The sequence below is a fragment of the Ailuropoda melanoleuca genome, chromosome 4 (genome assembly GCF_002007445.2).
Source record: "Ailuropoda melanoleuca isolate Jingjing chromosome 4, ASM200744v2, whole genome shotgun sequence".
Classification (NCBI taxonomy): Eukaryota; Metazoa; Chordata; class Mammalia; order Carnivora; family Ursidae; genus Ailuropoda; species Ailuropoda melanoleuca.
The window spans coordinates 40,727,625-40,738,558 of record NC_048221.1 but is presented as its reverse complement, the minus strand read 5'-3'; the positions used below and the strand labels follow the sequence as shown (position 1 = coordinate 40,738,558).

The 10,934-nt window shown below is 48.9% G+C and overlaps 1 protein-coding gene across 1 annotated transcript; it reads right to left on the bottom strand.

The window, feature by feature from the left end:
• Nucleotides 1-442: 442 nt before the first annotated feature.
• Nucleotides 443-4,701, bottom strand: LOC117801767 (serine/arginine-rich splicing factor RS2Z32-like). Its single transcript, XM_034657243.1, has 2 exons — nucleotides 4,330-4,701; nucleotides 443-1,536 (listed from the first exon to the last, which is right to left on the bottom strand). The coding sequence occupies exons 1-2, from the start codon at nucleotides 4,657-4,659 to the stop codon at nucleotides 1,492-1,494; spliced, it is 375 nt and encodes a 124-aa protein (XP_034513134.1). The 5' UTR covers nucleotides 4,660-4,701; the 3' UTR covers nucleotides 443-1,491.
• Between the last annotated feature and the right edge of the window lie 6,233 nt (nucleotides 4,702-10,934).

The following is a 10,934-nucleotide window of genomic DNA, read 5'->3' as shown; positions in this document are numbered from 1 at the left end:
TTTATAATCATGACTGTAAGGTTTCTCTTGCCGCGAATAAAATAGAGACTGCAAAGGCAAACGTGGTCCAGAGGATGAGCTTTATTGCAAGCGCCCTCGGGCGAGGTTCCATGACTCGGGAAAGAGCGTTGAGTCGGGGAAGTCGCGCCCAGGGCAGGGCAGCGAGGGTGTCCTTGTGTGCACCCTCCGGCGAGGTTCTGAGACTCTGGAGGGGGGAGTCGGGGAAGTCGCACCCAGGGCAGGGCAGCGAGGGTTTTTATTGGGCACCGCTGGGGGGGGGAAGTCTGTCTTGGAGAGTCGTGGCAGGCTTTTATTGGGTACTGCTGGGGGGTGAGGAAAGTCAGTAGGACGGGTTTCGGTTTCCCGCCTAGGTTTTGGTTTAAATCTTGGCGGGAGAATCCGTTATCTTGGTGGGAGAGTCGGCCATCTTGGGTGTCTTGGACCCTTTTCTTTGCCAGCCCAACATTCCGACATTTTGTTTTATATAATGGTATTGGGGGCGTCGACTCCATTCTGGCTACTTCCTGCTGACGGTCGGGCATTGTCATAGGGGCAATAGGAAGTGAGCAGGCGAGAATAGGGCTGTAGGAGCAGTTGGTTGACTGACACCCAAGTTACTAACCGCAAGCGTTCCTGTATGTACCGAATAAGGCAGGGGGCAACCGAGATTAGTAGGAGGATTAAGCAGAGGGGCCCCGCTAAAGGGAGAAGCCATGTTACCCATGTATGGGGGTCCAGGCCCCATATGGAGGTGTCTTGGTGCCTCGATCAGATCCGGTCCTTGAGTTCCCGGATCTTGGAGGTTAGGTTGGTAGGGCCCACCGCTTGGGAGGCCCAGCCATTACCTGTGGGCGCCTGTTTGAGGTTGTTGATGTGTACCCACACCTGGTGCCCCGACAGTTTTGCCGCGGTTGGGGTGGTAAGGATGACAGTGTGAGGCCCGGACCACCGTGTCTGCAAGGAACCTGGGTGCAGGTTCCTGAGGAGAACCTGGTTTCCTGGGAGTAACCCTTGAGGGGGGGGCTTCTTTCTGGTCATGGTTGTGGCCATCTGAGGCAGGGATGACAGCATCAGCATGAGCTCTCAGGAGGGCCTGCAGGAGGGTGAGATAAGGCAGGTAGGAAAGGAGAGGTGGGGGAGAGGCTGGGAAGTTGTGGTTTATGAGAAGGGTCGGCCGTACAGCAGCTCAAATGGGCTTAATCCTGAAGGTCCCCAGGGGGTTGCCCTAAGCCTGGTGAGGGCCAGGGGCAAAAGTGTGGGCCATGAGAGATGGGTCTCCAAGGTCAGTTTAGTGAGCTGAGCCTTAAGCAACCCGTTGGCCTTTTCCAACTTACCCGACGACGGTGGGTGGTATGGAATGTGGAGTTTCCATGCTGAGTCTTTCGTCTACCTGCTGAGTCACACTAGAGATGAAAGCGGGTCCGTTGTCCGACTGGAGAGTTCGGGGTAGTCCAAACCTCGGGATGATGTGTTCAATGACAGTTGTGGCTACTACATCTGCTGTTTCCCGGGCCATGGGGTATGCCTTGATCCAGCCTGTGAATGTATCAACCATGGTTAGTAGGTATCGGAAGGTTTTGTGGTGGGGCATATGAGTGAAGTCCAGCTGCCAGTCTTCCCCGGGGTTATGGCCAGGGAGTTGATGGTTGGGCCCTGGTCTGCAGATTCCTCCCTGTGCATTTACGGCCAAACAGGTTTTACAGGCTCTGTGAACTGTCTCAATTACCCGAGATAGGGAAGGGTGGTGAAAAAGAGGTTGCAGGAACTGGTGGAGGGCCTTTGGGCCAATATGAAGGGACTGATGAATGTCCGTGATCAGGGTGTGGGCCAGGTTCTCCAGCAGGGCAATTTTGTTCGATGTAAATCCATCCCTTGTCTCCGGGTTTTCCCCCTAGGCCCTGGAGGGTCTGCACCTCGTTTTCGGAATAAGAAGGGTGGTGGGGGGTGTTGAGGAAGAGGATCAGGGCCAAGGAGGTGTTCAGAGCCGTTTGTCTGGCCACTGAGTCTGCCTTGTTGTTACCTTGGGAGACTAGGTCCTTGGAGGTCTGGTGCCTGCGGCAGTGGACTACCACGACCTCAGTGGGCAAGTTGAGGGCCTCGAGTAGTTTGGAAATGAGGGGCCCGTTAACTATAGGGGTGCCTTTGGTGGTTAGGAATCCCCGCTCCTGCCAGAGGATGGAGTGGGTGTGGGTTATGAGATAGGTGTACTTGGAGTCCATGTTTATAGTGACTCGCTGTCCCTTGGATAGGTGGAGTGCCCAGGTGAGGGCTATAAGTTCAGCCTTTTGGGAAGTGGTCCCGATGGGAAGGGGAGCTGTCTCTACCACTGTCTCTGAGTTGACTACAGCATAGGCGGCGCGTCTCCGGCCGTCCAAGGCCAAGAGGGAGCTGCCGTCTGCGAAGAGCACACGGTCAGGGTTAGGCAGTGGCTGATCAGTGAGCCCTGGGTGAGAGGGAGTGAGGTCCTCCAGGAGTTGCGGGCAGGAATGAGTGGGTTCAGGGGTAAGCGAGGGTGCAGGCAACAAAGTAGCAGGGTTTAAGCGAGGGGAGGCAGAGAGAGAGATCTGCGGATTTTTGACGAACAGCAGGTGATACAGCTGGAGACGGGAGGGGTTAATTGGGCCAGAGATCAGTGGCTGAGGAGATCCATGAGTCGGTGGGGAGAGTAGACTACGAGGGGCTGTCCCAGAGTAAGTTTGAGGGCCTCCTTGGTCAGAGAGGCGGCGGCCGCCAGTGCTCGGAGGCAGGGCTGCCATCCTCGGGTGGTGGTGTCTAATTGCTTAGACAGATAGGCTACGGCCCTGTATGTGGGCCTCACTGGTTGGGCTAGGAGGCCAGTGGCTGAGCCGGAGTGCTCATCGGTGAAAAGATGGAAGGGTTTAGAGGGGTCAGGCAGTGCCAAAGACTGGCCTGGCAGTGAGGCAGTCCTGTAGTTTGGAGAATACATGCCAAACTGAGGTGGGGTCAGTGAGGGGACCCTGGGGGCGTCTCCTTTGCCGCCTGGTATAGAGCCTGGGCCAGGATTGAGAAATTTGGAATCCAATGTCTAAAAAAACCTACAAGTCCAAGAAAGGAGAGTATTTCATCCGCGGTTGGAGGAGGCTGGAGTTCCCGGAGGAGGTGGATGCGGTCCCCGGTAAGGGACTTGGAAGTGGGAGTCAGGAAGATACCCAGGTACGTGACTGAGGGGGTGCACAGTTGGGCTTTAGAAGGGGTGACCCGATACCCTTTGGCACCTAGGAAATTGAGTAGGGTGGAGGTGTTTTCCTGGGATAAGGAGAGGGAGGGGCTACAGAGGAGGAGATCGTCCACATATTGTAGCAGGGTACTGGCCTTAAGGGTGCACTGCTGCAGGTCAGTGGCCAAAGCCTGACCAAAAATATGGGGACTGTCTCGGAATCCCTGGGGCAGGACTGTCCAGGTCAGCTGTCCAGAGACATGTGTGTCCGAATCCTCCCAGGAAAAGGCAAAAAGGAAGTAGGAGTCAGGGTGCAGGGGAATGGTAAAGAAGGCATCCTTTAAATTCAGTACTGTAAAGTGAGAAGTGTCAGACGGGACGTGGGACAGTAGGGTGTAGGGGTTGGGGACGAAAGGATGAAGTGGGACTATGACCTCATTAATGAGTCACAGGTCCTGCACCAGTCGGTAAGCCCCCGAGGGTTTACGGACTGGCAGGATAGGGGTGTTACAGGGGGAGCTGATGGGGATCAGGAGCCCCTGCTGTCTCAGCCGGTCTATGATAGGCTTGAGACCCTGACGGTGAGTCAGGAAAATGGGAAACTGTGCTCAGGAGGGGAACTTGGAGTTATCTTTTAGCTGTATTTTAACAGGGGTATGGTGGGATGCAATGATGGGTTTGGAGGTGTCCCAGACCTGGGGGTCCACTGAGGGTAGACTCTCTGGGATGGAGGTCAGAGGGGCAGGAAGGAGGGGTAAGATGAGACACTCTGAAGTTGAGGGGGAGGGAGAGAGACGAATGGTGGCCTGCAGTTTTTGGAGGATATCCCTTCCCAGTAGGGAAACTGGACAAGAGGGAATTACAAGGAACGAGTGGGAGAAGGGGAAACCATCCAGGCTGCAAGTAAGGGGAAGGGTCACCCTAGGAGAAGAGAAGGTCTCATCGATCCCCATGACAGTGACCGGTGAGGTTCGTGTAGGTCCCGAGTAGGATGGCAGTACTAAGTAGGTAGCCCCCATGTCCAGCAGAAAGGAGATGGTCTTACCCGCTACCTGGAGCGTGGCCCTAGGCTCAGCCTGGGTGAGAGGGGTGTCCGAGTCTGGGCTCCATCAATCATCCTCCAACCCGAGCAGCTGAAAAGCCGGACTTACCATCTTGGGGTTGCCCCCGTGTAGAGGCGCTGAGGATTCCCTGAGGTTAGGGCATTCTGATTTCCAATGTCCCATCATGTGGCATTGAGGACACAGTCGAGTTGGCGCCTTTGGGTTGGGACATTGACGAGCCCAGTGTCCCTCGGCTCCGCATTTGAAGCAGGCCCCTGGAGGGGTGCAGCTGGCTGCCCCTCTCTGTTGGCTCCCGGAGCCGGCCGGCTGCAGGGCTGCTACCAAGGCCTGGGTCTGTAGCCGAACCTTCTGCTGGAGCCTGGCCTGCCATTTAAGCTCAGCTGCCTCCTCTCGGGAGTTAAAGACCTTAAATGCCATTTTCACCAGGTTGGAAATGGGGGTCTGGGGGCCATCCTTGGCCTTTTTTAACTTTTTCCGAATGTCCGGCGCCGACTGGGAGATGAAATGAGTGACCAGGACCGTGGCCCCTGCAGGAGAGACTGGATCTAAGCAGGTGAACTGAGTCAAAGCCTCGGTCAGTCAGTTAAGGAATACGGCGGGGTTCTCGTCAGGGGCCTGAATAATCTCCCTGATCTTATCATAGTTGACAGCCTTATTGGAGGTCGCCCGCATCCCGGCGATAAGGCATTGGACCATGCGGTCACGGCGCCGGCGGCCATCTTGGCCGTTCTGGTAGTGCCAGCCAGGTTCCATGGCTGGGACTGCCTGAGCGCCGACCGGCATGGTGGCATCAGTAAGAGGGACCTGATCAGCATACTCTCGGGCAGCAGCCTGGATACGTTCCCTCTCCTCAGTGGTGAGGGTGGTGGTCTGGACAACATGTAAGTCATGCCAGGTAAGGTCATAGGCCTGGGCCAAATACTGGAATTCCTTAATGAAATTATCTGGGTTGGCCGAGAAAGAGCCCAAGCGCTTTTCTATCTGGGAGAGGTCCTGTAGGGAGAAGGGTGCATGGACTCGGACAACCTCTTCGGCCCCGGCGACCTCCCTCAAGGGGCAGACTAAGTCGGGGGAGGGGTTCCAGGACCGAGTATGAGCGGAAATAGGAGGGGAAGGAAGAGAGTCTGACGGTGAGGGTGGCTCGGTGGTGGTCTCGGGCGGTGGGGCTTTGAGAGCTGTCGGAGTCTGTGGGGGGTTGGGGAGTACAGGGGGCTGAGGAATGGGATGGTGGGGGGAGGTGGAGATAAGAGGGGGCCCTTACAGGGGACCCCGAGAGGTTCTCAGGAGGTTCCGAGAGAGGAGAGAGAGGGGGGATCAGGGCCCTTGGGAGCAGTAGGCGGAAGGGTTGGAGGGGGAGAGCGGGCGAGGAGGACCTGAGAGGTCGAACAGCGGGAGCACAGTGAAGGCTGAGAGCGTAAGGCCCAGAAAGCCTGGACATAGGGTACCTCGGACCATTTGCCTTGGCGTTTACAGAGGTTGTCAAGATCCATGAGCACCTGATAATCGAAGGTGCCTTCGGGAGGCCATTGTGATTGGTTGTCAAATTGATATTGGGGCCAAGCGACAGTACAGTAATGTATGAGGCGTCGCCTTCCTAGGTCCTGATCCAATTTTAGGGTTCGAAGATTGGCCAGGAGAGAGCCCAGTGGCGTTTTAGGGTTGAATTTGGACTGGGAGGTTCCCATGGCCCCTTCACCTAACAACTCAGGGCACGGAGGAAGGCGTCCCCTCTCCGTGTGCTGGGTTGTGGTTCAGAAGGGAAGGTAGTTGCCGCGGAATGGGGACGTCTCCCGATTCCTCGGAACTATGGGGACCACCAGGTGGCCGGAGGGGGGTTGCCCTGACGCGGCCGCAATTAGGACAGGGCGTCCAGAGAAGGATCGGGAACCAGGAAACACTCGCCACAGTGGGCTTTTAGAGATGTCTGGAGAGAGAGAGAGAGAGAGAGAGAAGTCCCGGTCCGCTTGAGAGGAGGAGAGAGCCTCCGTGCTGGAGTAGGGGCTCGATCTCCTCCCGGGTTTTGGCACCAAATGTAAGGCTTCTCTTCCCGCAAATAAAATGGAGACCACAGAGGCAAACGTGGTCCAGAGAATGAGCTTTATTGCAAGCACCCTCGGGCAAGGTTCCATGACTCCGGAAAGAGCGTTGAGTCGGGGAAGTCGCGCCCAGGGCAGGGCAGCGAGGGTTTTTATTGGGCACCGCTGGGGGCGGGGAAGTCTGTCTTGGAGAGTCGTGGCAGGGTTTTATTGGGTACTGCTGGGGGTGAGGAAAGTCGGTAGGACGGGTTTCGGTTTCCCGCCTAGGTTTTGGTTTAATCTTGGCGGGAGAGTCGGCCATCTTGTGTGTCTTGGCCCCTTTTTCTCGGCCAGCCCAACAATTACAATCATGAACAAAATATGTTCACCTAAATATCAAATCTTCAAATTTTTCTGGAAGTCCCACGTGGAAAAAGACGTGTGCTGAGAAATACGAAAAAAAATTTAATAAGGCAAATGAATAAATGAATGACTGAATAAAGTAAAAATAAGATATCCCTTGCTTTCAGGAGCTCATAATCTATTGAGACAGAGGCATAAATGAAGAACTCTGATATTAAACTGTCTCTGATTAGTGCAACGGTAAGGTTCTTTGAAAGGTAATACTTCAGAAAGTCGAACTGGTTGGGGCGCCTGGGTGGTTCTGTCGTTAAGCGTCTGCCTTCAGCTCAGGGCGTAATCCTGGAGTCCTGGGATTGAGCCCCACATCGGCTCCTCCGCTGAGAGCCTGCTTCTTCCTCTCCCACTCCCCCTGCTTGTGTTCCCTCTCTCACTGCCTGTCTCTCTCTGTCAAATAAATAAATAAAATCTTAAAAAAAAAAAAAAGTCAGTCAAACTGGTTCTGAGGAAACCAGAAAGACTATGTTGGAGGAGATTTTAAGTTTGTATTTTTAAGGAAAGATGTTCATTACTTTAGGATTCTGATAATGGTTATAATCACTGCCCTGAATGTTAACTTTGTGTCAGATTCTGTGTTTGGTGCTTTTTTTTATTTTAAGTTTTATTTTGAGGCAATTGTCAATTCACATGTAGTTATACATAGAGATTGTATACTCTTCACCCCCTTCCCCTAATGGCAGCATCTTGTATAGGAACAGCAAAATAGTACAAAGCAGAAAATGACATTCATCTTTTTAAGACTGTATTCCTCCAGTTATACATGCATTCACATTTATGCATGTGTGTGTGTGTTTACTTCTATATAATTTTATCACCTATGTAAATTTATGTGACCATCACCACACTGAAGATAGGGAATACTCAGTGCTTTTTTGGTGCATGTTCATATTAACATTTACAGATGATACTTACTGAGTTCTCACTCCATGCCACCCTGAGCACTAGACATTTACATTCAGTAGCTCATTTTACTTCTTGATGGGATAAATGACAAAGGTAGCCACTGTTTTTAACAGTCTTCCTTTTTTAGGTAACAATATTCTGATCTTCCTCTGGGTAACTGCCTTGTCCTCCACCATTATCCTCTCTGCCTCTAGGGATTGAGTCCAAACCCTTAGGTCCAAAGTTGAAGATATGACTTACATCTGGACAACTAAAATTTTGTTTCTCCTGTCCATGTGATAGGCACCAACTTAACCAGAGCTAATAAGACTCTAGTAGGTATATCTGAGGGGTTTTCCTCTTTCATTGGATTTGACCTGAAATGTTATAGACGTAAAGGTGCTGGCAGCCATTCCAATACTTCTGGAGGCTGCCAATGGTAGCAACATGAAGGAGAGTGGTTGATACGTGGGGAGAGACAACATTCTAATGATGTTTAAACTTCTGAAAGGAAGTACCTGACAAAAGGCTACCCTTTGATTTTTCAATTAACTGAGTGATATTCCTATTTTCCATAAGCTAATTTAAATCGGGTTTTCTGTCACTTGTAGCAAAATACTCCTGATCCACCAGTACCATTATCACATACATTTTTACAAGGAAAATGAGGCACTAAGATGTTTAAATTATTTCTTATGTTAAAGAAATAGGAAAAGGGAAACCCAGTTAGCACATGATGGAGCCAAGGTTGAAATCAGACAGTGTGTCTAGATGCTGTAATCCAAGGGCTTGGATTACACTATGTCATTTAGACCAACCAACAAAGGATCTCAGTCTTCATTTTCTAGATGAGGAAACAGGTCTGAGAAGTTCGGCAGATAACTGTAACAACTATCTATTGCCATGTTAAAAGAAATACTTTGAAATTTAGTGTTAAACAAGCACCATTTCATTTGCTCGTGATTCTATGCATAAGCAAACTGGACCAGTTCAGCAGGAAAGGTCTTGTGCCTGTTTCTCCCAGGGTCACTTATATGTCGGCAGCTGGCTGGCTTATAGTCTGGATTGGGGAGGGGAATAGTATGGGAGATATTGGCTGGGATGGCCTATCCCTGATCTGTGTGGTCATTCATCTTTGCAGGTAAGCAGACAGAGTGGGAATGGAAGAGGAGTTTCCAGCAGCAGGAGAGGGGGCAGTGGGCAAGTGCTTTCCAAGCTTCTGCTTGGGTCACATTTGCTAACATACCATTAGCCAAAACAAGTCATGTGGCCACGGCTTTGGCACCATATAATTTTGCACCTCTCTCAACTAAGTAAGGAATGGGTTCCTGGCAGAAGGAACAGGAAAAAGAAAGTGTTAGATAAGATCAAATGCAATGAAAGATCAGAAGGCAACGGAAGAGGAGAAAATGATGGGGAAGGTTTCGTGGAGAAAGTGATACTGGTGGGTCTCACTGACAGCTGGCGGGGGGTGGTAAAATGGAGAGGAGGAAGGAGGACATGTGGGGAAGGGAAAGTGCCTTCAATTAAGTGATGGAGCTGCTTATGTTCTTGGTGCTAGGCAGACTGGAATGAAATGGATGAACAGGAGTGGCCTGAGAACAGCTCATAAAACATTCAGATGACAAGCTGTCAAGGTTAGAAACCTTCTACCTTCCAGGTGGGGGAGGTATAGATCACTTGGGCAACGTGGAATTTTAAACTCTCTGGAGTTAACTTTTTTTTTATTTTAATGTTTTTTTATTATATTATGTTAGTCACCATACAGTACATCCCTGGTTTCTGATGTAAAGTTCGATGATTCATTAGTTGCATATAACACCCAGTGCACCATGCAATACGTGCCCTCCTTACTACCCATCACCAGTCTATCCCATTCCCCCACCCCCTCCCCTCTGAAGCCCTGTTTGTTTCTCAGAGTCCTTAGTCTCTCATGGTTCATTCCCCCTTCTGATTACCCCCCTTTCTTTACCCCTTTCTTCCCCTACTGATCTTCCTAGTTCTTATGTTCCATAGATGAGCGAAATCATATGATAATTGTCTTTCTCTGCTTGACTTATTTCACTTAGCATTATCTCCTCCGGTGCCGTCCATGTTGCAGCAAATGTTGAGAACTCGTTTTTTCTGATAGCTGAGTAATATTCCATTGTATATATGGATTTAACATTTTTAAATTAATTGCCCTTTTAGTTCCTCTGCCCTATTGCTATTATGAAGGACTTATATTTTTAGTTAATAGATTTTTAAAATACTTTTCAAATTAAAAAAATAAATACGGGTGCTCTGAAGTTATGAATATGTTTTAAAATTGCATGCTAAAGCCATCCATTTCTATATAAAATGTAAGAAGTTATAAATATTTCCTGTCTTTGGTCATCTCCAGAATTACCACAAATGTAATTACGCAACTGCTAATAATTATAATCTCAGTTAGTTAGCTGAGAGCCATATAAATTTTATAAGGCAATAAATCTTATTAAATGTTCCCTGGAGAATCAATTGATTCATTAACTTATAATAAATGCTTTTAAAATGCAAATTAAATAATAACTGGAAACACCTCAGTTAAATGCCACCAGGATAACTATTCTATACTTCTAAGAGAGATCAGTATTTTCTCTTCCTTTTAAAGTACTGTGTTCATAAATGTATAGTCAATAAGATGTTCACTATAGTGGGGAGGTGTGTGAGTATGTATGGGCGTGAAGCGAAGAGCTTGGCAGACTAAACTCTAGCTTAAAATTGTCAATCTTAAATCATTCAAATCAGAATCTCTTTTTAGGGGTAATACTTTGTACCACCACTCGAAAAGCTACTTGGCAGTATATCAAAGGTGTCTTGCCCTTCCACTCTAGCATTTCACTTCTGGAAAATTATCTGAGGGAATAATCAGAAAGCCATTCAAAGTCACATCTGTAAAGACAGACATTGAAGCAGTATCCCAAATGTGCAACAATGTCTAAATTAGTTTGTTTTCTGAAATATTCAGAAATTTCCAGTGGTATTTTTAGAAGATATTTAATTACTTGAGGGAAATGCATACAGTGTATCCTTAATGATTATTGTTGTAATATCGACTTTTCGAAAAGATATAAAATCATATTTTCAGTTTCATACCAATATTATAAAAATTTGCAGTATAGAAAACAGACCAAGGGAAGTTTATTAAATATTAAGTATGATTATATTTGTATGGGGGTAAAATGAATAATGCTTTTTATTTTATCTCCTTTTGGGAGTTCTATGATGATTGTTAAATTTTTAAAAATTCTCTAAAATCTATTATATTTTGAATTTGTGGAAATAATCATGTTAATTAAAGAAGAGAGAAAGGGAAGCAACTTTATTAACTGAACATGATAATGGCTTCAGGTT